The 27260-nt window shown below is 43.6% G+C and overlaps 1 protein-coding gene across 1 annotated transcript in view; it reads left to right on the forward strand.

The window, feature by feature from the left end:
• Positions 1 to 26572, forward strand: part of LOC106574290 (contactin-associated protein-like 5) — a 37924-nt gene extending 11352 nt beyond the window's left edge. The window contains exons 8-23 of the mRNA XM_014150087.2: positions 14461 to 14734; positions 14895 to 15038; positions 15221 to 15386; positions 16298 to 16404; positions 18123 to 18242; positions 18624 to 18824; positions 19399 to 19555; positions 19729 to 19856; positions 20091 to 20261; positions 20547 to 20765; positions 20920 to 21159; positions 21844 to 22104; positions 22214 to 22347; positions 22473 to 22776; positions 24626 to 24688; positions 24913 to 26572. Of these exons, the coding sequence (XP_014005562.2) occupies positions 14461 to 14734; positions 14895 to 15038; positions 15221 to 15386; positions 16298 to 16404; positions 18123 to 18242; positions 18624 to 18824; positions 19399 to 19555; positions 19729 to 19856; positions 20091 to 20261; positions 20547 to 20765; positions 20920 to 21159; positions 21844 to 22104; positions 22214 to 22347; positions 22473 to 22776; positions 24626 to 24688; positions 24913 to 25169 (2946 nt within the window). The 3' untranslated portion in view covers positions 25170 to 26572. The remainder of the gene's footprint in view (positions 1 to 14460; positions 14735 to 14894; positions 15039 to 15220; positions 15387 to 16297; positions 16405 to 18122; positions 18243 to 18623; positions 18825 to 19398; positions 19556 to 19728; positions 19857 to 20090; positions 20262 to 20546; positions 20766 to 20919; positions 21160 to 21843; positions 22105 to 22213; positions 22348 to 22472; positions 22777 to 24625; positions 24689 to 24912) is intronic.
• The last annotated feature ends 688 nt before the right edge of the window (positions 26573 to 27260 follow it).

Genomic DNA, 27260 nt, shown 5'->3' on the forward strand with positions numbered 1-27260 from the left:
CAGTTCAAGGAAGCCTAGGTAATGTCCATTATGCACATCATCAAGACTGAGTGAATTCCCTGAAAATGGTAGATTCCTAGATGCTATGTACAGTGTCACATCCAAAATCCTTTCTACAAGTGCTCTGTTTTTATAAATTGCAGACTGGATTTGTTTCTGCAGCTGACTGTCTAACTGTTGTTACCGTAACTGTTGTTACGGTATGCGGCATATTTTTCCATTTCCAGTAACAGTTTTTGTGAGACACACCATCCTCATGCTCTGGTAGTTTGTCATACATTCTCCGCCATTTCACTGATGATATCTTATAGCCATCCTTACTATTTGTCACGTCCTGACAATAGAAAGCTTTTATTTTTCTATTGTAGAGTAGGTCAGGGTGTGACAGAGGGTTTTGTCTAGTTTATTTATGTCTATGTTGGTTCTAGTTTCTTTTTTCTATGTTGGGGGTTTTGTCTAGTTTATGTATTTCTATGTGGGGGTTCTAGTTTTTGTATTTCTATGTTGTTTTTTGGGATGATCTCCAATTAGAGGGAGCTGGTCATCATTGTCTCTAATTGGGGATCATATTTAAGTTGTTGTTTTTCCCACTAGGTTTTGTGGGAGATTATTTTGAGTATGTGTATGTTGCACCTCTTTGTCACGGTTTGTTGTTTTGTTTATTAGTTTATTTGTATGTCTTGCATAGTTTCACAGTTTTAATAAAATGTGGAATGATACACACACTCTGCCTTGGTCTCCTTCGTACGACAAACGTGACAGAATCTCCCACCACCAAAGGACCAAGCAGCGTGGTCAGGAGAACTGGACATGGGAGGACATCCTGGATGGCAAGGGATCCTGGACGTGGGAGGAGTTCCAGGCCGGATGGGATCGCCTCCCATGGGAACAGGTGGAGGCAGCGAGAGAGGAACAGCGACGATATGAGGGACTCACGGGTAGATTGACAGAGTCAGGGTGGAGACCTGAGCCAACTCCCCGTGCTTACCGTGGGGATCAGGTGAACAGCCAGGCACCATGTTATGCTGTGATGCGCACTATATCTCCAGTGTGCATTCATAGTCCGGTGCGCGCTGTGCCTGCGCCCGGCATTTGCCGTGCTAGAGTGGGCATTCAGCCAGGACGGATTGTGCCGGCTCAGCGCTCCTGGTCTCCAGTGCGCCTCCTCGGTCCAGGATATCCTGCGCCAGCTCTACGCACAGTGTCGCCAGTACGCCTTCACAGCCCAGTTCGTCCTGTGCCATCGCCCCGCACTTGCCGGGTTAAACTGAACATCCAGCCAGGATGGGTTGTGTCAGCCATACGCTCCAGATCTCCAGTGCGCCTCCACGGCCCAGGATATCCTTTGCCAGCTCCACGCACTGTGTCGCCAGTGTGCCTTCACAGCCCAGTTCGTCCTGTGCCAGCGCCCAGCACTTGTCGCGCTTAAGTAAGCATCCAGCCAGGACGGGTTGTGCTAGCCTTACGCTCCAGATCTCCAGTGTGACTCCATGGCCCAGTATATCCTGTGCCTGCTCTGATCACCCGGCCTCCAGTGCGTCTCCCCAGTCCGGTGAGACCTGTTCCGAGACCATGCAAGAAGCCTCCAGTGATGATCCATGGCATGAAGCATCCAGTGATGATCCATGGCCCGAAGCCTCCAGTGATGATCCATGGCCCAGAGCCTGTAGGGATGATCCATGGCACGACGCCTCCAGTGATAATCCATGGCCCGGAGCCTCTAGGGATGATTCATGGCCCGGACCCTGTGGGGATGATCCATGGCACGAATCCTCCAGTGATATTCCATGGCCTGGAGCCTCCAGTTATGATCAATTGCAAAAAGCTTGCAGTGAGGATCCATGGAGCAGGGCCCGCAGTGATGATCCATGGCACGGAGCCTGCAGTGACAGCCCCCAGTCCGGAGCCTCCAGAGACGGCCCCCAGTCCGGAGCCTCCAGCGACGGCCCCCAGTCCGGAGCCTCCGGCGATGATCCACGGTCCAGTGACATGAAAGCGGAGGGATCAGCTGGTGGAGCGGGGGCTACGCCCCTAACCGGAGCCGCCTCCTATGCTGGCGGATAAGCAGGATGTGAGGGTTCTTCGTCCCGCACCAGAACCGCCTCCGACATTAGACACCCACCCTAACCCTCCCTGTTTTTTTTTTTGGGGTTGTGCGTTCAGAGTCCGCACCTTTGGGGGGGGGGGTACTGTCACGTCCTGACCATAGAAAGCTTTTATTTTTCTATTGTAGAGTAGGTCAGGGCGTGACAGAGGGTTTTGTCTAGTTTATTTATGTCTTTGTTGGTTCTAGTTTCTTTTTTCTATTTTGGGGGTTTTGTCTAGTCTAGTTTATGTATTTCTATGTGGGGTTCTAGTTTTTGTATTTCTATGTTTTTTGGGGGGATGTCTCCAATTAGAGGCAGCTGGTCATTGTTGTCTCTAATTGGGTATCATATTTAAGTTGTTTTTCCCATTAGGTTTTGTGGGAGATTATTGAGTAAGTGTATGTTGCACCTCTTCATCACGGTTTGTTTTGTTTATGAGTTTATTTGTATGTCTTGCATAGTTTCACTGTTATAATAAAATGTGGAACGATACACACGCTGCACTTTTGTCTCCTTCGTACGACAAACGTGACACTATTCAGAGAACTGTGTGAAGGTTTACTTTGCTCATGAGAAAAAAGAACACATGGTATGCAATATAATGTTTGTACACTCTTACTATAAATAAGCCAGTCTCTCTGCACCTTTTCTCTTCTGTTTGCTGACTTACTGTAAATAGTTGGGGAATGGCTTGCCTTCTGAGTCTGGGTGCATGATTTTATACAGTTCTGTCTCTTCACCACACCAGTTGGCTTGTCTGTGAACAATAGCTTCTCTTTCAAAACCTCATCTTCCTCACTTCGAATCTGTCCATTCTCTTCCTTTCCCTTATTACTTGCTTGTTCAATCTCTTCTGTCACTCCTTCACTGGCACTGCTGCTACTCTTTAACTCCTCTTCATCCTCCCTGCTCCCCTCTGCATCAGCGTCTGTCTGACAGCTTTCTGCTGACCTGGGGCTCTCTAGGCACTAGGAAGTGAGTAAACAAAGGGAATTTTAGGTTTAATGTTCACTCCTACAAAGGTTACCATACTAAATGAAAACATTTTAATAGTATACAGTTGAAGTTGGAAGTTTACATACACTTAGGTTGGAGTCATTAAAACTCGTTTTTCAACCACTCCGCAAATTTCTTGTTAACAAACTATAGGTTTGGTAAGTCGGTTAGGATATCTACTGTGTGCATGACACAAGTAATTTTTCCAACAATTGTTTACAGACAGATTATTTCACTTATAATTCACTGTATCACAATTCCAGTGGGTCAGAAGTTTACATACACTAAGTAGACTGTGCCTTTAAGCAGCTTGGAAAATTCCAGAAAATTATGTCATGGCTTTAGAAGCTTCTGATAGGCTAATTGACATGAAAGTATCTATATCCACAGTAAATCCTATATCGAAGTCACCTGAAAGACCACTCAGCAAGGAAGAAGCCACTGCTCCAAAACCGCGATAGAAAGTCAGACTACGGTTTGCAACTGAACATGGGGACAAAGATCGTACTTTTTGGAGAAATGTCCTCTGGTCTGATGAAACAAAAATAGAACTGTTTGGCCATTATGACCATCGTTATGTTTGGAGGAAAAAGGGGGAGGCTTGCAAGCCGAAGGACACCATCCCAACTGTGAAGAACGGGGGTGGCAGCATCATGTTGTGGGGGTGCTTTGCTGCAGGATGGTCTGGTGCACTTCACAAAATAGATGGCATCATGAGGTAGGAACATTATGTGGACATATTGAAGCAACATCTCAAGACATCAGTCAGGAATTTAAAGCTTGGTCGCAAATGAGTCTTCCAAATGGACAATGACCCCAAGCATACTTCCAAAGTTCTTGCAAAATGGCTTAAGGACAACAAAGTCAAGGTATTGGAGTGGCCATCACAAAGCCCTGACCTCAATCCTATAGAACATTTGTGGGCAGAACTGAAAACGTGTATGCGAGCAAGGAGGCCTACAAACCTACCCGAAACGTATGACCCAAGTTAAACAATTTAAAGGCAACGCTACCAAATACTAATTGAGGGAATGTAAACTTGTGACCCACTGGGAATGTGATGAAAGAAATAAAAGTTGAAATAAATAATTCTGCTATTATTCTGACATTTCACATTCTTAAAATAAAGTGGTGATCCTAACTGACGTAAGACAGGGAATTCTTTACGGGATTAAATGTCAGGAATTGTAAAAAACTGAGTTTAAATGTATTTGGCTAAGGTGTATGTAAACTTCTGACTTCAACTGTACATATCAAATAGAATACGTATTTAAGTATATCTAAGTCATCATGTGCCTAACTTTACAATACAAAATGTGTCTAGTTATGCTGCTGCTGCTATAAAACAACTGCCTCACCTCCAAGGTCTACTGTTTCAACTTCATGTGGTAGACACATGTTGGGATCTTTGCCTACGGCAGTAGTAGTACTAGAATCTACAGTATGGATAGGTAGACTACATGTTAGGTTTTAATTTTTGTCTTGCTAGCTAACAAATATCATACAAATGTTGTGGAATACAGTTATAATAATATCTAAATAATAGCTAATTAGCTAGCCATAGCTGGTAGTGGTAGCTCATCATCATCATGTTAATAATTACTGCTCTGACCGAGCCGAATGAGTCAACGGTGGGCAGTTAGTTACGTGTAGCTAGCAAGCTATCAAGATAGCTATATTGACTAGCTAGGCTACTCACTTCGGCAGGCCGTCTACACTGACTTACCACTCAAATCCTTCTCCTCTTTTTCTTCTGTGAAAAAACGTAGTGAGTATTTTTTTCCCTGAATTTTGCTTTATCCGTCTCTGTTTCCTTTCTTTCCTTTTCTGATTTCGTTTTTGAGGGGGACATAGTGGTTATCTCTCATGACTGCTTAGGCTACATGCTTGATCAACTGTCAGATCAGAGGTATTGTTTTTTTCTCCTCATGGAGAATGGCCAAACCATGTGCATTATGGGGGGGTACAAACGAGATGGTTGGGTAGAGATGCCTGATCTGATTATGGCTGTACGTTTTAATTTTCATCACAGATTTTTTTGTCTAACATTTTTTAAATGATTAACAAATTATTTTCTAAACATTTAGGGGCCCCTACCAGGCTAGGGCCCCATGAATCATTCATGTTTTCCCCCCCTTAACGACGCCCTTTTATGTACATACTACACTCCAACTGAATAAACTTCAATAAGAATGACCATTAATTAAAGTCATTCTATACATTATGCCTAAATGACCCAGTATGGATGAATGTGGGGTGTTTTGCATTAAAAACCAGGTGGTTCGAGCCCTGAATGCTGATAGTTTGAAAGCTGTGATATATCAGACGGTATACCATTGGTATGACCAAAATATATTTTTTTACTGGTCAAATTACGTTGGTAACCAATTCATAATGGCGATAAGGCACCGCGGGGGTTTGTGATATATAGGCAATATACCACGCTTAAGGGCTGTAATCAAATAAAATAAATTTTTATTTGTCACATACATATGGTTAGGAGATGTTAATGCGAGTGTAGCGAAATGCTTGTGCTTCTAGTTCCGACCATGCAGTAATATCTAACAAGAAATCTAACAATTTCACAAAAAACAAAGGAATGAATAAGAATATGTACATATAAATATATGGATGAGCGATAGCCAAATGGCATAGGCAAGATGCAGTAGATTGTATAGAGTATTGTATATACATATGAGGTGAGTAATGTAGGGTATTTAAACATTATATAAAGTGGCATTGTTTAAAGTGACTAGTGATACATTTATTACATCCAATTTTTAATTATTAAAGTGGCTAGAGATGAGTCAGTATGTTGGCAGGAGCCACTCAATGTTAGTGATGGCTGATTAACAGTCTGATGGCCTTGTGATAGAAGCTGTTTTTCAGTCTCTCGGTCCCAGCTTTGATGCACCTGTACTGACCTGGTCTTCTGGATGATAGCAGGGTGAACAGGCAGTGGCTCGGGTGGTAGTTGTCCTTGATGATCTTTTTGGCCTTCCTGTGACATCGGGTGGTGTAGGTGTCTTGGAGGGCAGGTAGTTTGCCCCCGGTGATGCGTTGTGCAGACCTCACTACCCTCTGGAGAGCCTTACGGTTGTGGGCGGAGCAGTTGCCGTACCAGGCGGTGATACAGCCCGACAGGATGCTCTCGATTGTGCTTCTGTAAAAGTTTGTGAGTGTTTTTGATGACAAGTCAAATTTCTTCAGCCTCCTGAGGAGGAAGAGGTGCTGTTGCGTCTTCTTCACCACGCTGTCTGTGTGGGTGGACCATTTCAGTTTGTCCGTGATGTGTACGCCGAGGAACTTAAAACTTTCCACCTTCTCCACTACTGTCCCGTCAATGTGGATGGGGGTGCTCCCTCTGCTGTTTCCTGAAGTCCACGATCATCTCCTTTGTTTTGTTGACGTTGAGTGTGAGGTTATTTTCCTGACACCAGACTCCGAGGGCCCTCACTTCCTCCTTGTAGTCCGTCTCGTCGTTGTTGGTAATCAAGCCTACCACTGTTGTGTCGTCTGCAAACTTGATGATTGAGTTGGAGCCGTGCATGGCCACGCAGTCATGGGTGAACAGGGAGTACAGAAGAGGGCTGAGAACACACCCTTGTGGGGCCCCAGTGTTGAGGATCAGTGGGGTGGAGATGTTGTTTCCTACCCTCACCACCTGGGGGGCTCCCGTGAGAAAGTCCAGGACCCAGTTGCAAAGGGCGGGGTCGAGGCCCAGGGTCTCGAGCTTAATGACGAGTTTGGAGGGTACCATGGTGTTAAATGCTGAGCTGTAGTCGATGAACAGCATTCTTACATAGGTATTCCTCTTGTCCAGATGGGTTAGGGCAGTGTGCAGTGTATCAAGGCACCCCGCTTTGTGTCGTGCATAAAAACAGCCCTTAGCTGCGGTATGTTGGCCATATACCACACCTCCTTGGGCCTTTTTGCTTTAAGTATAAATTTGTTTTGTGTCATGAAGGTTCACACCTCTCAAAATACATTTTAAAAACTACAATGCTGGAAGATGATGCATATATAAAATTAAATGGTGGTTAGGAAGAGGCAAAGTAGGTGCAGTTTTCTCAGTCTATTACAGAACGCCTCTGCTCTCTCTATTTTAATATAATATTGTACAGCTGTCTCTAGAACCCTTTGGTGACCAATTACAGGCAGGCGCTGAGCCATGGACACCCACTCCCTCCCAGCTTACGGTGAGCTCTGTCTGTGGAGGTAATGTGTATGTCCCAAATGGCACCCTATTCCCTATATAGTGGTATACACAAGTAGTGCACTATATAGGGAATAGGGTGTCATTTGAGACACATCCAATGTGAATATATGGTAGATAGACATGGTGAGGAGGAGGCATTAATGAGAAATGAAAGGAAGCCACTGTTGTCATTATTTTCAGCCCAACTGGGCATCTGTGCAGAAGGCGTACCTGGCACATTGCATAGTTCCCATGGCAAATGTTCAGGTATTAGATCAAACAGAAAGTGCTAAAATGTTCTGTTTGATCTAATACAATACTTGCCCATTGTTGGCCCTCTTTGTCATTACCATCCATGTGAACTGTGGAAGCCAATGAAAGAGACAGTAAAGGTATTTGAGATGCTGCTTGGCAGAGAGTCTGTAATATGTTCTGGGACAGTTTCAGATTTGTATTTGTATTTATTATGGTTCCCCATTAGCTGCTGCCAAGGCAAGTAGTGATGAAGTCAATCTCTCCTCTACTTTGAGCTAGGAGAGATTGGCATGCATATTATTAATGTTTGCTCTCTATGCACATCCAAGGGCCAGCCATGCTGCCCTGTTCTGAGCCAATTGCAATTTTCCTAAGTTCCTCTTTGTGGCACCTGACCCCATGACTGAACAGTAGTCCAGGTGCAACAAAACTAGAGCCTGTTGGACCTGCCATGTTGATAGTGCTGTTAAGAAGGTAGAACAGCACTTTATTATGGGCAGACATCTCCCCATCTTAGCTAATTGTTGTATCAATATGTTTTGACCATGACAGTTTACAATCCAGGGTTACTCCAAGTAGTTTAGTCACCTCAACTTGCTCAATTTCCACATTATTTATTACAAGATTTAGTTGAGGTTTAGGGTTTAGTAAAAGATTTGTCCCTAATACAATGCTTATAGTTTTTGAAATATTTAGGACACACTTATTCCTTGCCACCCATTCTGAAACTAACTGCAGCTCTTTTTTAAGTGTTGCAGTCATTTCAGTTGCTGTAGTAGCTGACGTATATACTGTTGAGTCATCCGTATAGACACACTGGCTTTACTCAAAGCTGTTAGTAAAGATTGGAAAGAGTAAGGGGCCTAGACAGCTGCTCTGGGGAATTCCTGATTCTACCTGGATTGTGTTGAAGAGGCTTCCATTAAAGCCAAGTCAACAAACAGATTACCGACCATTTCGAATCCCACCGCACCTTCTCCGCTATGCAATCTGGTTTGAGAGCTGGTCATGGGTGCACCTCAGCCACGGTCAAGGTCCTAAACGATATCGTAACCAACATCGATAAGAAACAATACTGCTGCCGTATTCATTGACCTGGCCAAGCCTTTCGACTCTGTCAATCACCACATCCTCATCGGCAGACTCAATAGCCTTGGCTTCTCAAATGATTGTCTCGCCTGGTTCACCAACTACTTCTCTGATAGAGTTCAATGTGTCAAATCGGAGGGCCTGTTGTCCGGGCCTCTGGTAGTCTCTATGGGGGTGCAACAGGGTTCAATTCTTGGGCCGACTCTTTTCTCTGTATACATCAATGATGTCGCTCTTCCTGCTGGTGATTCTCTGATCCACCTCTACGCAGACGACACCATTCTGTATACTTCTGGCCCTTCTTTGGACACTGTGTTAACAACCCTCCAGACGAGCTTCAATGCCATACAACTCTCCTTCCGTGGCCTCCAACTGCTCTTAAAAACTAGTAAAACTAAATGCATGCTCTTCAACCGATTGCTGCCTGCACCTGCCCACCCGTCCAGCATCACTACTCTGGACGGTTCTTACTTAGAATATGTGGACAACTACAAATACCTAGGTGTCTGGTTAGACTGTATGCTCTCCTTCCAGACTCGCATCAAACATCTCCAATCCAAAGTTAAATCTAGAATTGGCTTCCTATTTCACAACAAAGCATCCTTCACTCATGCTGCCAAACATACCCTCGTAAAACTGACCATCCTACCGATCCTCGACTTCGGCGATGTCATTTACAAAATAGCCTCCGATACCCTACTCTATAAACTGGATATAGTCTATCACAGTGTCATCCATTTTGTCACCAAAGCCCCATATGCTACCCACCACTGCGACCTGTACGCACTCGTTGGCTGGCCCTCGCTTCATACTCGTCGCCAAACCCACTGGCTCCAGGTCATCTACAAGACCCTGCTAGGTAAAGTCCCCCCTTATCTCAGCTCACTGGTCACCATAGCAGCACCCACTTGTAGCACGCGCTCGAGCAGGTATATCTCTCTGGTCACCCCCAAAGCCAATTCCTCCTTTGGCCGTCTCTCCTTCCAGCTCTCTGCTGCCAATGACTGGAACGAACTACAAAAATCTCTGAAACTGGAAACACTTATCTCCCTCACTAGCTTTAAGCACCAGCTGTCAGAGCAGCTCACAGATCACTGCACCTGTACATAACCCATCTATAATTTAGCCCAAACAACTACCTCTTCCCCTACCGTATTTATTTATTTTATTTATTTTGCTCCTTTGCACCCCATTATTTCTATTTCTACTTTGCACTTTATTCCACTACAAATCTACAATTCCAGTGTTTTACTTGCTATATTGTATTTACTTTGCCACCATGGCCTTTTTTGCCTTTACCTCCCTTATCTCACCTCATTTGCTCACATTGTATATAGACATATTTTTCTACTTTATTATTGACTGTATGTTTGTTTTACTCCATGTGTAACTCTGTGTTGTTGTATGTGTCGAACTGCTTTGCTTTATCTTGGCCAGGTCGCAATTGTAAATGAGAACTTTTTCTCAACTTGCCTACCTGGTTAAATAAAGGTAAAATAAAATAAATAAAGAACACCATCTGTGTTCTGTTAGACAGGTAACTCTTTATCCACAATATAGCGTGGGATGTAAAGCCATAACACATATGTTTTTCCAGCAGCAGACTATGATTGATAATGTCAAAAGCTGCACTGAAGTCTTACATAACAGCCCCCACAATCTTTTTATCATCAATTTCTCTCAGCAAATCATCAAGTCATTTGTGTAAGTGCTGTGCTAGTTGAATGTCCTTCCCTATAAGCATGCTGAAAGTCTATTGTCAATTTGTTCACTGTAAAATAGCATTGTATCTGGTCAAAAACATTTCTCCTAAAACTTTATTAAGGGTTGGTAACAGGCTATTTGAGCCAGTAAAGGGGGCTTTACTATTCTTGGGTAGTGGAATTACTTTGGCTTCCCTCCAGGCCTGAGGGCACAAACTTTTTAGTTGGCTTAAATTGAAGATATGGCAAATAGGAGTGGCAATATTGTCCACTATTATCCTCAGTAATTTTCCATCCATGTTGTCAGACGCCGGTGGCTTGTCATTGTTGATAGACAACAATACTTTTTTCACCTCTTCCACACTCACTTTACGGAATTCCAAATTACAAATCTTGTCTTTCATAATTTGGTCAGATATCCTTGAATGTGTAGTGTCCGTGTTTGTTGCTGGCATGTCATGCCTAAGAAGAAGAGCCTTATGATTAACGAGATGTTTTGTGATCATAACAACATACAGGAACTCAAGTCCTTTTGTTTACCTGACCTAGAATTCCTTACAATCAAATGCCGACCGCATTATCTACCAAGAGAATTCTCTTCGATCATAATCACAGTCGTGTATATCCCCCCCAAGCAGACACATCGACAGCCCTGAAAGAACTTCCTTTGACTCTATGTAAACTGGAAACCACATATCCTGAGGCTGCATTTATTGTAGCTGGGGATTTAACAAGGCTATTCTGAAAACAAGGCTCCCTAAATTTTATCAGCATATCGAATGTGTGACCCGGGCTGGCAAAACCCTGGATCGTTGTTATTCTAACTTCCGCAACGCATACAAAGCCCTCCCCCGCCCTCCTTTTGGAAAATCTGACCACGACTCCATTTTGTTGCTCCCAGCCTATAGACAGAAACTAAAACAGGAAGCGCCCGTGCTCAGGTCTGTTCGACGCTGGTCCGACCAATCGGATTCTACGCTGCAAGATTGCTTCGATCATGTGGACTGGGATATGTTCCGCATAGCGTCAGACAATAACATTGATGAATACGCTGATTCGGTGAGCGAGTTTATTAGCAAGTGCATCGGTGATGTTGTACCTACAGTGTCTATTAAAATCTTCCCCAACCAGAATCCGTGGATTGATGGCAGCATTCACGCAAAACTGAAAGCGCGAACCACTGCTTTTACTCAGGGCAAGGTGACCGGAAACATGACCGGATACAAACAGTGTAGCTATTCCCTCCGCAAGGCAATCAAACAAGCTAAGCATCAGTATAGAGACAAAGTAGAGTCACAATTCAACGGCTCAGAAACGAGAGGTATGTCGCAGGGTCTACAGTCAATCACAGACTACAAAAGGAAAACCAGCCCCGTCTCGGACCACGATGTCTTGCTCCCAGACAAACTAAACAACTTCTTTGCTCGCTTTGAGGACAATACAGTGCCATCGACACGGCCCGCTACCAAAACCTGCGGGCTCTCCTTCACTGCAGCTAACGTGAGTAAAACATTTATACGTTAACCCTCGCAAGGCTGCCGGCCCAGACGGCATCCCCAGCCACGTCCTCAGAGCATGGGCAGACCAGCTGGCTGGTTTGTTTACGGACATATTCAATCAACCCTTATCCCAGTCTGCTGTTCCCACATGCTTCAAGAGGGCCACCATTGTTCCTGTTCCCAAGAAAGCTAAGGTAACTGAGCTAAATGACTGTCACCCCGTAGCACTCACTTCCGTCATCATGAAGTGCTTTGAGAGACTAGTCATGGACCATGTCACCCCCACCCTACCTGACACCCTAGACCCACTCCAATTTGCTTACCGACCCAATAGGTCCACAGACGACGCAATCGCAATCACACTGCACACTGCCCTAACCCATCTGGACAAGAGGAATACCTATGTAAGAATGCTGTTCATTGACTACAGGTCAGCATTTAACACCATTGTACCCTCCAAACTTATTAAGCTCGAGACCCTGGGTCTCGACCCCGCCCTGTGCAACTGGGTCCTGGACTTCCTGACGGGCCGCCCCCACAGGTGGTGAGGGTAGGAAACAACATCTCCACCCCACTGATCTTCAACACTGCGGCCCCACAAGGGTGCGTTCTCAACCCTCTCCTGTACTCCCTGTTCACCCATGACTGCGTGGCCATGCACGCCTCTAACTCAATCATCAAGTTTTCAGACGACACTACAGTGGTAGGCTTGATTACCAAAGACGACGAGACGGCCTACAGGGAGGAGGTGAGGGCCCTCGGAATGTGGTGTCAGGAAAATAACCTCACACTCAATGTCAATAAAACAAAGGAGATGATCATGGACTTCAGGAAACAGCAGAGGGAGCAGCCCCCTATCCACATCGACGGGACAGTAGTGGAGAAGGTGGAAAGTTTTAAGTTCCTCGGCGTACACATCACGGACAAACTGAAATGGTCCACCCACACAGACAGCGTGGTGAAGAAGGCGCAGCAGCACCTCTTCAACCTCAGGAGGCTGAAGAAATTTGGCTTGTCACCAAAAACACTCACAAACTTTTACAGATGCACAATTGAGAGCATCCTGTCAGGCTGTATCACCGCCTGGTACTTTAACTGCTCCGCCCACAACCGTAAGGCTCGTCGGGGGCAAACTACCTGCCCTCCAGGACACCTACACCACCCGATGTCACAGGAAGGCCAAAAAGATCATCAAGGACAACAACTACCCGAGCCACTGCCTGTTCACCCTGCTATCATCCAGAAGGCGAGGTCAGTACAGGTGCATCAAAGCGGGGACAGAGAGACTGAAATACAGCTTCTATCTCAAGGCCATCAGACTGTTAAACAGCCATCACTAACATTGAGTGGCTCCTGCCAACATACTGACTCATCTCTAGCCACTTTAATAATTAAAAATTGATGTAATAAATGTATCACTAGCCACTTTAAACAAAGCCACTTTATGTAATGTTTAAATACCCTACATTACTCATCTCATATGTATATACAATACTCTATACAATCTACTGCATCTTGCCTATGCCGTTCGGCCATCGCTCATTCATATATTTTTATGTATGTATTCGTATTCATTCCTTTACACTTGTGTGTATAAGGTAGTTGTTGTGAAATTGTTAGATTACTTCTTAGATATTACTGCATGGTCAGAACTAGAAGCACAAGCATTTCGCTACACTCGCATTAACATCTGCTAACCATGTGTATGTGACAAATAACTTTTGATCTGATTTTATTTTATTTTATTTGCTAATCTTGCCCATGAAAAAAACATTAAAGTAGTTGGCAATACCAGTCGGTTTTGTAATGAATGAGCCATCTGATTCAATGAATAATGGAGTTCAGTTTGCATTTTTTCCCAAAATTTCATTGAAGGTGCTCTAAAGCTTTTTACTGTATTTTTTTTATATAATTTATCTTTGTTTCATAGTGTGGTTTCTTCTTCTTTTTATTCAGTTTAGTCACATGATTTCTCAATTTGTAGTACGTTTGCCAATCGATTGTGCAGCCAGACTTATTTGCCATTCCTTTTGCCTCATTCCTCTCAACCATACAATTTTTCAATGTATTAATTCACTGGGATTTAACAGTTGTTACAGTCATTTTGTTAATGGGTGTATGCTTATTAGTAACTGGGATAAGTTATAAATGTGTCAAGTGCAGATAGACAGCCAGCACCTGAGTTCTGTTCTCCTCTGTGGCAGGCAGCGGGATCGATGATGTATTCACAGCTAAACTGAGCATGTGTATCGGACAAATACTGAAATCTGTATTCACTCTCACTGCTCCTTCATTCTCACTGGGACACGAAAGCTGAATTAGTGATAACATTTGACATTTCCATGGCCTTTCCACTCAGATGACCATGAATAACATTGTATCTGCTAGTGTGTGTGTGAGACGTACAGTATGTCAGCGACGCATGCACATTCATTCTGTATATGTCACAGGAAAGGACCCATGACTTAAAGGACTCCAGAACAGACACACAAAAGGAATGACTACCCATACTGTATACAATTTCCATCTCTTTGAACAGTTGCTAATCAGCACATCTCAATAAAAGACAGTAGTAGGCTACCACTGAATGGGTATAGTATTGACCCCTACTTATCCTTTCCTCTGTTCCCCAGGGCAACGTGACCTTCTCATGCTCTGAGCCCCAGCCCCAGATGGTGTCCACCACCTTCCTGTCCTCCAGCAGTAGCTACCTATCTCTACCCCTGCAGCCTCTTGGGGTGTGGGGGCTGGACGTACACTTCCACTTCAGGACCTGGAACCAGGAAGGACTTCTGTTCTCCACCGGCCTGGCACATGGATCACAGCACCTGGTGTTGCAAATCAGAAGAGGTCAACTGCACCTTATGGTCCATGGAGCTGCTGAGCAGAAAACAAACATTTCCATAGGTTAGCAGCTAGCTAGCTAGAAAAAGCCACCTAATGGCATGTCACATTGACTTTGCGCTCGCTAATGTTTGCTAAGTTTGCAGGTAACAATGAATTAGCAGCATACTGCAGTATATGTAGCCTAACCAATGCTGTGTTTTTCTGTGTTCTGTTTTACTAGAAGTCAGTGTAACTGATGGACTGTGGCATTCTGTTAGTCTGAGCTACAGAGATCTCATGGTTTCCCTGGTCTTGGACAATGAGCCAACATCTACCATGGACGTACAAAGTAATCCAGACTCAGGCAATAGTGTATTTTTTGGAGGTAAGATGGCAGTCTTTTAACTATTGCTTATTATTGGTGGAAAATTGGTCATGACTGTGTCTTAAATTATGCTTAAATTTTTTAAGTGTGTGTTTTAATTAGATCAGTGCTTCATCAAAATGTGTTTGATGACTATTTCTGGAATGATTTAGCAATGCAAATATTGTCATGATTTCTAACAGGTTGTCCCCAATACAGTGGTGACTGTAAGAACCCTACTGTGGCCTTCCAGGGGTGCATGCGTCAGATCTTCCTAAACAACCAACTTATGGATCTACCCCGTGTGCAGCAAGGGCTTTTGGGTAATTACAGCAAGCTTCAGTTCGACATCTGTGGGATCCGCAACAGGTATGCTCACAAAATCTCAACAATTCATGTTTTTATATCTTGTATTTAGGCTACAGTATGTCATTTGTGACACTGTTCTATGCAATATACGGGAAAGTATATCTGTTTCTGTCTCTTCAATCTATCAGTATGACATGTGTATGACCTGAGATCAAATGGAAGGACTCCCATTACAACAGAGCATTTTCCTGGTGTGGGTCCTAAATGGCACCATAGTGCACTGACCAAAAGTAGTGTACTATATAGGGAATAGGGAGCCATTTTAGATGCATCCCCTTGGACTGAATGCCTGTACTGTCACACTGCCAAAGCCAGAAACATCCTCTGAATAATTTGTTCCCATCCCTCTGTGGCAGGTGTGTGTGTGTGTGTGTGTGTGTGTGTGTGTGTGTGTGTGTGTGTGTGTGTGTGTGTGTGTGTGTGTGTGTGTGTGTGTGTGTGTGTGTGTGTGTGTGTGTGTGTGTGTGTGTGTGTGTGTGTGTGTGTGTGTGGGTGGGTGTGTGGGTGCGTGCGTGTATCTCTCCCATCCCTCCCTGCCAGTATTGATTTGCCTGTGTGCCAGCTCTGACTATTAGGCTGAGTGAGAAATATGTTGTGGCTGTGCCAGAGCAGGCAGCAGTGATTAGGTTGACGCGCTCCAGGAGTCACACTGTTTCCTCCCTAAGCCTGCTCTATGGAGGAATGGAGAGATGGAGGGGTGGAGTGATGGAGGGAACAGGCAGAGGAGACAGCACAGACAGTGGCTATATCGAGGGTTATAGACAGTGGATATGCAAGGACACAACACTATGATAGAGGAACTGCCTTGTATATCTCTTTTATCTTCTATTAATTGCTTTTCATGCTACTGTATGCAGCTCTGCAGTCATGAGTTATGTTCGGAGTTTGAACATGTCTCTCTCTTTCCATAGATGTCTGCCTAATTTTTGTGAGCATGACGGACGATGCACCCAATCATGGGATCATTTCTACTGTGACTGCTCAGGGACAGGCTACACTGGAGAAACCTGTCACAACTGTAAGTCAAACTGTTACAACTGCGGCCCAAATGTAATGCCCATGATAAATCTGGGCTGACTTTGGATATCCCTATGGGGCTAGTTAGAGACCATCGGTAAAATACACAAGATACATGAGACAATGTGTTAAAATTTCCAATAGCTCCAAATTTCAATGCTTAAAAACCTCAAACTAACAATACATTTTAGAAATTCCAATACAAATATTGAAAGAATTTACTAAGAACTAAAAGGTGTGTAATATGAAAATATTGTCTCATTTACATTGTGTAATTCATTGATGGTCTCTAACTACCCACAGGGATAGGCTATCCAAAGTCAAACCAATTTTGCCATGGTCGCACACCAGCTGGCTAAAGCTAATTGGCTAAATTATTTGGTTAACTCTTCCACTGGCGAAGACACACAAGAGACACCCACATCAAACTACACCCCAAAACCAACTCACGTTTGAATTCAGTCATGCCGCTAGCATTTCTTCATGAACCAATTCTAAAACGAGGCCAAATCAGGAAGTGCAGTCACCCTTTAAACTGGCTCCTTCATGATAGTGAAAATCTTCACCTGTGAAAATATACAGTACAACTGCACTCAGCGGACAGTTTATTAGGTACATCACCCTGTTCGAGAAAATGGTTCGCTCCTACAGACAGTGAGTTACGTTGCCGTGGCTTGCTATATAAAGCAGGCAGACAGGCATCGAGGCATTCAGTTACTGTTGGATTGAACTTTAGAATGGGCAAAAGCGATTTTGAGCATGGTATGAGCGTCGGTGACAGGTGTGCCGGTTCCAGTATCTCAGAAATGGCCGGCCTCCTGGGCTTGTCACACAAAACAATGTCTAGGGTTTACCGAGAATGGTGGGATAAATAAAAAACATCCAGTCAGCGGCAGTCCTGTGGGCATAAACAGCTCATTGATGAGAGGTCGAAGGAAAATGGCAAGAGTCATGGAAGCTAACAGGCGGGCCACAAACAGGCAAATAACGCCACAGTACAACAGTGGTGTGCAGAATGGCATCTCGGAACGCACAACTCGTCGGTCCTTGTCACAGATGGGCTATATGCAGCAGAAGACCACTCGAAGTTCCACTCTTATCAGCTAAAAACAAAAAGAAGAGGCTCCAGTGTTCACGCGATCACCAACACTGGACAATTGAGGGGTGGAAAAACATTGCCTGGTACGACGAATCCCAGTTCCTGTTGCGTCATGCTGATGGCAGAGTCTGAATTTGGTACAAGCAGCATGAGTCCATGGCCCATCCTGCCTGGTGTCCACCCGGTACAGGCTGGTGGTGTATTGGTGTGGAAAATGTTATCCTGGCACACGTTAGGTCCCTTGATACTAATTGAGCAACGTTTCTATGAACAAAGAATTCAGGCTATTCTGGAGGCAAAAGGGGTCCGACCCAGGTGTACCGGTAGTGAGTGTATGTTATGTTTAATATACTGTATAGAGTGACTAAAGTTACATTAGTGTTTCCACTATTTCCCGTCACTGAACTCTCATTGATATTCCCATAAGGGTGTCATAAATTGTGAAGTGGAGGGAACTTTACTGACTGCTGAATTATAAAAGCTGCCGTGGCTTTCTGCTTCACGCCAATACCGTTCACACATTTTGCATGTGACAAGAAAATGTAATTGAGCTAGTGCTCTTGGCATACTGCAACACTCGTATGGGCTATTGATATAAGTACTGATCTTGCTTCCTACAGCTATTTATGAAGCGTCGTGTGAGACACACAGACAAATGGGGAGTACGTCTGGCTACTTTTACATTGATCCAGATGGGAGTGGTCCTCTAAAGGCAGCACTGGTCTACTGCAACATGACTGGTGAGCTCATGGCTTGGCATAGTCTGGTTAAACCAGACTGAATTGTAGTGAAACAATGGTGAGCACAGCGTTTGGTAACCAGGCTAGGCCAGGAAAGCTACTGGTGCAGTTTTGGATATTCTCAATTAGATAATATGAGGCTAATGCGATTAAGTGTGTCCACCACTTTACACATCTTTGTTTATCTCTAGTGTACTTTCCATACAGTTGACTAACCTGAATTAAATTAATAATTAGAAATGTGAAGGACACCTATCTTGGGAAAAAAATTACATTCTAGTCGTCTTTCTTATGCTAATATGATCATCTGGATTATCCACTGTGCTGTTAACCAGATTATCCTGTATATAAAGTAAAATGCCTACTCTGTCTTCCCTATAGAGAACAAGGTATGGACAGTGGTGGGCCACAACAACAGTGGGTCTGTGAATGTGACTGGAGCCACAACAAAGAAGCCGTATGTGATGCGGTTCAACTACACTGTCTCCCTGGAGCACCTCCGCACTCTGATTGGACGGTCTAAGCACTGTCAACAGGAAGTAGTCTACAGCTGCAGGAAGTCCCGTCTCTTCAATACTTGGGGTGAGTCTTATTGGAAGCCTGATAAGTGCAAACAGTATACAGAGAGCTCAAGTTTAATTCAAATTACATAATGGATTTCTGCCAAAAAAGTTGTGCAAAAATATTCAGAGTGAATTCTAAGTATTGCTGAAACCCTCTGCTCCCTTTGATTCCAACTCCCACTGTGAAAAAAGACTCACTGACTTCTTCAGCTGTCTCGCCTGGGGATTTTTTGTTTCTCATATGAAATATTGATGCAGACGGTCTTGTTTTAGATACAGGCAAGACAATATGTCAAGACAAGGTTTTTGGGTTTTTTTTCACCAACTTCAGTGGAATTGCCTACAAAATCAATTAGTCTCCCTTGACAGATGTTTGCCTCCCACAATGTGCGTAGGGTCGGGTTTACAAGACAAAAAATCAATCATGTGTTTTCTATGATGGCAGAAGATAAACCTCTGTGTGTAGTAGGTGAACATGTCCTATGTGCCAAGCAGACCACATTGGCCAGACAAAGAGTACAGTTGATGATGTAATAAATATTTGTTATTTTCGTAGAGATTGCATGATGGAAATAAATGTGCGTTGGTTGTAGATGGGAGGCCCCTGTCATGGTGGCTGGACAGGAGTGGAGAGAAACAGACCTACTGGGGAGGCTCTGTACCTGGGGTCCAACAGTGCTCCTGCAGCCTGGAGGAAAACTGCATCGACATGAACTACTTCTGCAACTGTGATGCAGACACTCACTTGTGGTACAGTGAATGCCAATGCATTTATATGTTTTATGACCTGCATTAACAACATTTACGTGTTTTACCAATCAGTCTTTCCTTCTATAAATGTATAATTTCTTAGAGCTTTGAGTACATCTTTAAATTGAGTAAACTGAGGTCATGTCTACAATGATCTAGACTTTTTCCAACAGGGTAAACGACACAGGATTGCTGTCCTACAAAGATCACCTGCCACTGACTGAGATTGTAATAGGAGACACCAACAGGACAGGCTCAGCAGCTGTATACAGAGTTGGTTCACTTCACTGCAACGGTGACAGTAAGTTTAGTTCAGTTCATATAATTATCCCAAAAGCGAGAATGCCAATATTAATTCTAGTTTTTGTTCATACAGACTATGCCAACAAAAATTGTGTAACTGTTATTTTAAACACCAGGGAAGAGTGGAGCAAGTTCTGTATTCTTGTAACAGTAGGGTGGAGTGGGGTAAATTGTCCCAGTTTTTACATTTTCAGTTACTTTATTTTCTAACTGTACTTTCCTGTATTTGCAGGGTTCCTGTGGAATGCAGCCTCTTTCTATCCTGGGTCACCATCCCTCCACTTCCCTAAGTTCCAGGCTGAGCTCAGTGCGGACATCTCTCTGTACTTCAAGACCACAGCTTCCTCTGGTGTTCTCCTGGAGAACATGGGGACCACTGACTTCATCACCCTGAAGTTGACCAGTGAGCTTCTCTCTCCCTGAATCCCAAATCAACCAAACCCTAATCCCTCCCTAGGCACTTGTGTAAATGATAGATGATCACCTCAAGTTGAAACCTTTTCTGTTTCTAGATGAAAGATGACTTGGTATTTGATTAGATAGTTCTGATAACATTATGGGAAACTGTGGTTGAGTGGGGAGAATACGTTGGCCCAGGAGCCAAAGACTACAAGCCTAAGACAAATCCATCTTAAACAAAAGTGGGCCACGTTTTGAACTTGAATTTCTGTCTGTCTCTCCCCCTCAGCTCCCTCAGCTGTAACATTCATCTTTGACGTTGGGAACGGCCCGGTGGACTTGGCGGTGACGTCCCCTGTCCCCCTGAATGATAAGCAGTGGCACTACGTTAGGGCTGAACGCAACTTGAAGGTGGCCTCCCTGCAAGTGGACCAGCTGCCCCTACACACTCTGGAGGCCCCCTCTGAAGGGCACTACCGCCTGCAGCTCAAAAGCCTACTGTTCATAGGTAGGCACTAGACCCAGGTCAAACCATAACAACACTTTCTTTGCATATTAGCTACTGTTAAGTTTCACATTGGAAGTAGTATTCTTCTATTTCTAGAGCAGTTTAGACATACAGTTTATACTTCCTGTGTTTCCTACTTCCTACTTCCTGCCAGGAGGATCCACCTTCAAAGAGAGCAGTTTCCTGGGCTGCATCCGTGCGTTGACCCTGAACGGCGTGACCCTTGACCTGGAGGAGCAGGCCAAGTTGACACCGGGAGTGACCCCAGGCTGCCCGGGCCACTGCAACGGCTCTGCTAGTGTCTGTCATAACAGAGGGCGGTGTATGGAGAAAAACAGTGGATATGTCTGTGACTGTACACACTCTGCCTACAATGGACCACACTGCAAGAAAGGTGAGTAACCCCAACAAACAGCAATAAGCTAAAAGGATTGAGAGAAGCTGAGTTAATGGCTGTCTTTGGGGTTAGGAAAATGTAGCTACAATATTTTAAAGTATGAAATTAGATTTAGAATAGTATTATAAAAAAAAAAAAGAGAAATGTATTTGATCAAAGGAGTGATCAAAGCATGTATTAAAAATATCAGATATACTTTCTTTTCAATCCCCATTGGCTCATTCATTTCCATAAATCTGAACTAATATCATGGGCTAGGACATATTTTCTGTTGGATTGAATTACATTCAAAAGCTGTGTTCATGCTGGCCTGGCGGACACACAACAGGACTCCTGCTGAGACTACACCACCCATTATGGATGAATCCTGTATTAATCCACTGGCATCAAAGCAGGTTTTATCACTTCAGATATAACCTATTCACAGCATTTTGAATGAGGTTTCTGGACAGGGTCGTGCTTTAGGGGTAGGGGCACTTGGTACCTCAGAGAATTTGTGACTTCTGTTTGATCCATTGATGATCTAGCCATGTTTCTTTGAGTTTTACTCTTTCAAGCATCCCTTTTGTTCTTACTCGGTTCTTGCAAATGCTGTCTGAATCAGTGTCTGAGATCAACAGCACTACTGAATAGGAGCCTTCTACACTAATAACGACATCCATGTTTGTATCCCTGTAACAGAAGTGTCAATGTCCTTTGGGAGTGGCTCCTCGGTGACCCTTACCTTCCAGATGCCTTTTCCAGTCATGCACAACAGAGACAGAGGTAGCCAGTCATCTAGCAGTCAGCCAATCCATAGCCAGTCCTCAGCCATCTATGCCCACAACGGCGAGTCCAGAGAAAACGTTGCCTTCAGCTATCTGACAACTCACACCCCTGCCATGTTACTCTGTGTCAGCACCTATCATCAACAGTACTTGGCTATCATCCTCGCTAACAATGGTAGCTATCTTTTGCTATCTCCATCCATTATTCTCTCTGTCTTCATCTCTTAACAACATTGTAAGATTAGAAGCCTTTTCTGACTTTCAGACTTCCTTAACTTTTGTAGGGAGTCTGCAGATCTGGTACCGTCTGAACAGAGAGAAGAGAGCAGAGATCTTTACTCCCAAAGTCTCCAGCCTAGCTGATGGGCAGCTCCACCGTGTCCAAGTACACCGGGAAGGCAAAGACCTTTATGTCCAGGTCAGTGATCTCTATCTGAATCTATTTCAACCTAGCAAAGCATTATGCTTACAGCATAGACAGTCATCCCACCTTGATGGCATGTTCAAGTGTATTTGGAAATGTTTGCTTTTTTCTTAAACCAGATTGACAAAGACATCGACCAAAAATACAACCTTTCTTCTGACATGAAGATGAACACACTACGATCTCTGACTTTAGGTAAAGTCACAGGTACATCAGCAGGACATGCTGGTTTGGATGAAGAAGTGCTTAGGGCAGGATCCAAGGGTTTCATTGGCTGCCTGTCGTCTGTCCAGTTCAATCATTTGACACCACTGAAGACAGCCATTCTGAGTCGTGGAAGCTCATTGGTCCATGTTCTTGGCAATCTAGTTGAATCGAACTGTGGAGCCTTGGCTGATAGTACAACTTCACAATCAGCATCTGGTGAGTTTAATAGCATTGATGTGAATCATGTTCGGCTTCACAATATGGATTTTATTTATGTCATTTTATTAGCATTCAGTGCATTCGGAAAGTATTGAGTTTTTCCACATTTTGTTACATTACAGCTTTATTCGAAGACGGATGAAATCGTTTTTTCCCCCCTCATCAATCTACACACAATACCCCATAATGGCAAAGCAAAAACAGGTTTTTAGAAATGTATACAATATTCAGACCCTTTACTCAGTACTTTGTTGAATCACCTTTGGCAGCAATCACAGCCTTGGGTCTTCTTGGGAATGATGCTACAAGCTTGGCACACCTGTATTTGGGAGTTTCTCCCATTCTTCTCTGCAGATCCTCTCAAGCTCTGTTAGGTTGGATGGGGAGTGTCACTGCACAGCTATTTTCAGGTCTCTCCAGAGATGTTCGATCGGGTTCAACTCTGACTGGGCCACTCAAGGACATTCAGAGACTTGTACCAAAGCCACTCCTGTGTTGTCTTGGCTGTGTGCTTAGGGTCGTTGTCCTGTTGGAAGGTGAACCTTCACCCCAGTCTGAGGTCCTGAGCACTCTGGACAGGTTCTCATCAAGGATCTCTCTGTACTTTCCTCCGTTAATTAAAACCCTCGATCCTAGTCTACCTAACCCTGCCGCTTAAAAATATCCCCACAGCATGATATTGCCACCACCATGCTTCACTGTAGGGATGGTGCCAGGTTTCCTCCAGACGTGACGCTTGGCATTCAGGCCAAAGAGTTCAATCTTGGTTTCATCAGACCAGAGAATCTTGTTTCTCAGTGTCCGAGAGTCCTTTAGGTGCCTTTTTTCCAAGCAGGCTGTCATGTGCCTTTTACTGAGGAGTGGCTTCCATCTGGCCACACTACCATAAAGGCCTGATTGGTGGAGTTCTGCGGAGATGGTTGTCCTTCTGGAAGGTTATCCCATTTCCACAGAGGAACTCTGGAAATTTGTCAGAGTGACCATCGGGTTCTTGGTCACCTCCCTGGCCTAGGCCCTTCTCCCCGGATTGCTCAGTTTGGCTGGGTGGCCAGCTCTAGGAAGAGTCTTGGTGGTTCCAAACATATTCCATTTAAGAATGATGGAGGCCACTGTTTTCTTGGGGGCAGAAGTTTGCTGGCACCCATCTTCAGATCTGTGCCTCGACACAATCCTGTCTCTGAGCTCTACGGACAATTCCTGGTTTTTTTTCTGGCATGCACTGTCAAATGTGGGACCTTATATAGACAGATGTGTACCTATCCAAATCATGTCCAGTCAACTGAATTTACCACAGGTGGACTCCAATCAAGTTTTAGAAACATCTCAAGGTTGATCAATGGAGACAGGATTTACCTGAGCTCAATTTCGAGTCTGATAGCAAATGGTCTGAATACTTATGTAAATAAGGTATCTCTGTTTTTTATTTGTAATAAATGTGCAAAAAATTCTAAACCTGTTTTTGCTTTGTCATTATGGGGTATTGTGTGTAGATTGATGAGGGAAAACATGTATTTAATATATTTTAGAATAAGGCTGTAACGTAAAACAAAATGTGGAAAAAGGGAAGATGTCTGAGTACTTTCCGAATGCACTGTAAATCCAAATTATACAAAGGGTTGTAACAGCTGCAAATATCACAGAGTGGGTCTTTAATGACTCATTAACTTGACCTATCTCTTTTAGGTTTTGACATGAGCAGGCATAATAACCAAATTAAATGACTCATTGATTGAAATGCCTTTATAAATTCCACGTAGCCTTTCATCGTCCACCGAATATAATTGAAGGTCATGTCTGACATCTCCTTTGTTTGCTTGCTTCCTTTCTTCTGGAATAAATCCTTCAGAGGGTGTCAATAGGGGCGTAGATCGACTGAGGAAGACAAGAAGTGATTCAGCAGTAATTGGAGGTTAGCCAGAAGAACATCCCCAGTTATCTGTGTTTCTTCACATTATAAATTATGTTGCAAATTATTTAATTTCTGTCAGTGTACAGTCATTCTCCCTGAAACAGATACTTTTTACATTTGGCGTAGTAGACAGGATTGGCATATTCATGTTTACCAAGTAACCCCCAGAATGATTAACTTTAAAGTAAAAACAATGTTCTCTGTCTCTGGCTCTCTCTTCCCAGCTCTCATCACAGCTGTGTTCCTCATCACCCTCTGTGCCGTGGCCGTGACGTCATGTTTCCTGTATCGCCACTGCAGCCACACCCACACCCACCCCCAGGAGAAGGCCTCCATCTCACAGAAGAAGGATCCCAGACACAGCCCGGAACACAGCTACCCTGCAGGCCTGGAGAACAGCTATCCTGTAGACTTGGTCTTGGATCTAGACTTGGACCTGCACAGCTCCGTGAGTCACAGCAGAAAGGAGTACTACATCTGATGACACCATAGCCTTCTTTGCCCAATTCCCTGCCTCCTGTTCCGCACACTGTTCTGCCTGGCCTCAAATACAGACAGTCCCCTCTGGGTAGAGAAGCCATTCATCACAAAACCCAGTATTAGTCACTGACTGTTCCTGGGCTTTCTAGGAGCAGTGATCATTGGTGATCCATTCCCTGTGTGGCTACAAGAATGACCCAATGGAGAATGGTCATGCCGCAGTTTTATATCTCAAAGGCTGTTTATTGGAGCATGGGAGCTGTACCACTTTTGATGAGCAATGACAATTGGAGAACATTTATTATTTATCTACTTCATATTACATTGCTCTAAAGTCAGGAGACAAAAAGCCTCAACGAATCGGATCCACCCCAGTGACTTTATAAGCCCGCTTTATATAGCCTTCCATTCTGAATGTACAATTAAAGGGATTTATTCATTTGGGGTTGGTTGGGCACCGGTACTCTAACTCACTTACTTGTATTCACTTGTGGATTCTGAATGTGATAATGACTAATTAATGATGTTCGACCATCTGCCAAGGCAAGGTCTGAGCAAGCAATGCACCTGTTCTTGCTCCCTGGCTAAACCACTGATCAAATCTCACTGAAAAGCATTGTGACTATGTGCCAAGGTCTTTGTGGCTGGCCCTTTTGTTCTCTGAACACATCAGTTTTTCTGTTCCCAGTATGTTTGTTGCGCCCTCACTGCCAATAACCGTTTTATTCTTTCTGCATCCACCATCACCAACATCCTGCGACATGTTATGCTTTTACGAATCACCAAAGAGTGGTACAGTAAACGGATACTAGATGTCTGAAAGTCAAAAATGTAGTACAGTACAACGTGGTGTGATTGTGCTAGTAACTTTTGAAATTAATTATCTCTAGACCTGAAAAAGATAATCAGAGGGAATCTAGGGTATAAAGGTAGGTTCATTCTCAGGAGAGCTCTTGTCCTGGTTGTTGTTGTGAGTTTTGTTGAACGGAGAAGTACAGTATTGTACAAATTTGCTACGGTCTCCTCCACAATCCATGTTACTTGCTCTTACATTGGTGAAACGGCAAGGCTTTATATTTTGCACAATTAGCAAACCAACAGAACAAGTAAATTGTACAACAAATCTGTTTAGCAAGCTTGCTATACAAAGGAAACATGTATTCAGGGGATGATCTTCTGTCATGAAAGACGCACGATAAAGGATTGTTATTGCCTGGTTATATTATTTCAAGTGCATTAGGTAATTTATCTACAGTATTTTATTGTAAAAGATGTACAAACACCACTGACACAATTATTGAATATGATTCATTTAAATATTGTATTTATTTTGAATTTGTTTTATAGAATTCTTCAGGTATATTGTAACCAAATGTATATTTAATAAAGACATTTTTACAGCTTCATGCGAATAAGAGAATATGTTGTGATTTGATATGAAATGTGTTATTCTTATCTCACTTTCCAAAATCTGTTTTGCCTCTTCCATCTGAGCTTGGGTCAGTACATAGTACACACTTTTATCTGTCATATTGCCTTAAAAACATTTATTATCAACGTCTGACATTGTGATTTATCCACAATATAATTGACCCCACACTATCACAAACCAGAAAAAGCAAACTCCTAAAAAGTGCGGGAAGAGCATATTTATGAGTAATGCTCTTATGCGGCCATTCGTTTCTTTTTTTTGTTGTTGCCTTCAAGGCAAGCTTTAGTTTTAGGAGACTAGGGAAAAGCGGGGTGGTTGGATGATTTAAATGACTGGTGTTATCATATATCACTGGGGAAGAAGCGGTTCTAGAAGCCCAGAGTGATGAAGTAGACCATTACCCTCTCCTCTGCCCTCAGCTAGTTAATAATACAATTACAAGCTGTGGGCTGATCTTAAAATCAAAACTGTGCTGTTATACTCTGGTCCACATTCACTGCTGTTGTTCTCCTCTCTTTCCTCCTATCAAAATAAAATGGCATGCAGTGGGAGAAGAAGGCTAGTTCAATACTCAAAAGGTGATACTAAGCATTTGCACATAAGCAAAGTTTGCACCTCCTACTAGTTCAACTTATTATCAAGCAAAAGGAAAGCATTCAA

Source organism: Salmo salar, chromosome ssa16 (assembly GCF_905237065.1).
Source record: "Salmo salar chromosome ssa16, Ssal_v3.1, whole genome shotgun sequence".
Lineage (NCBI taxonomy): Eukaryota > Metazoa > Chordata > Actinopteri > Salmoniformes > Salmonidae > Salmo > Salmo salar.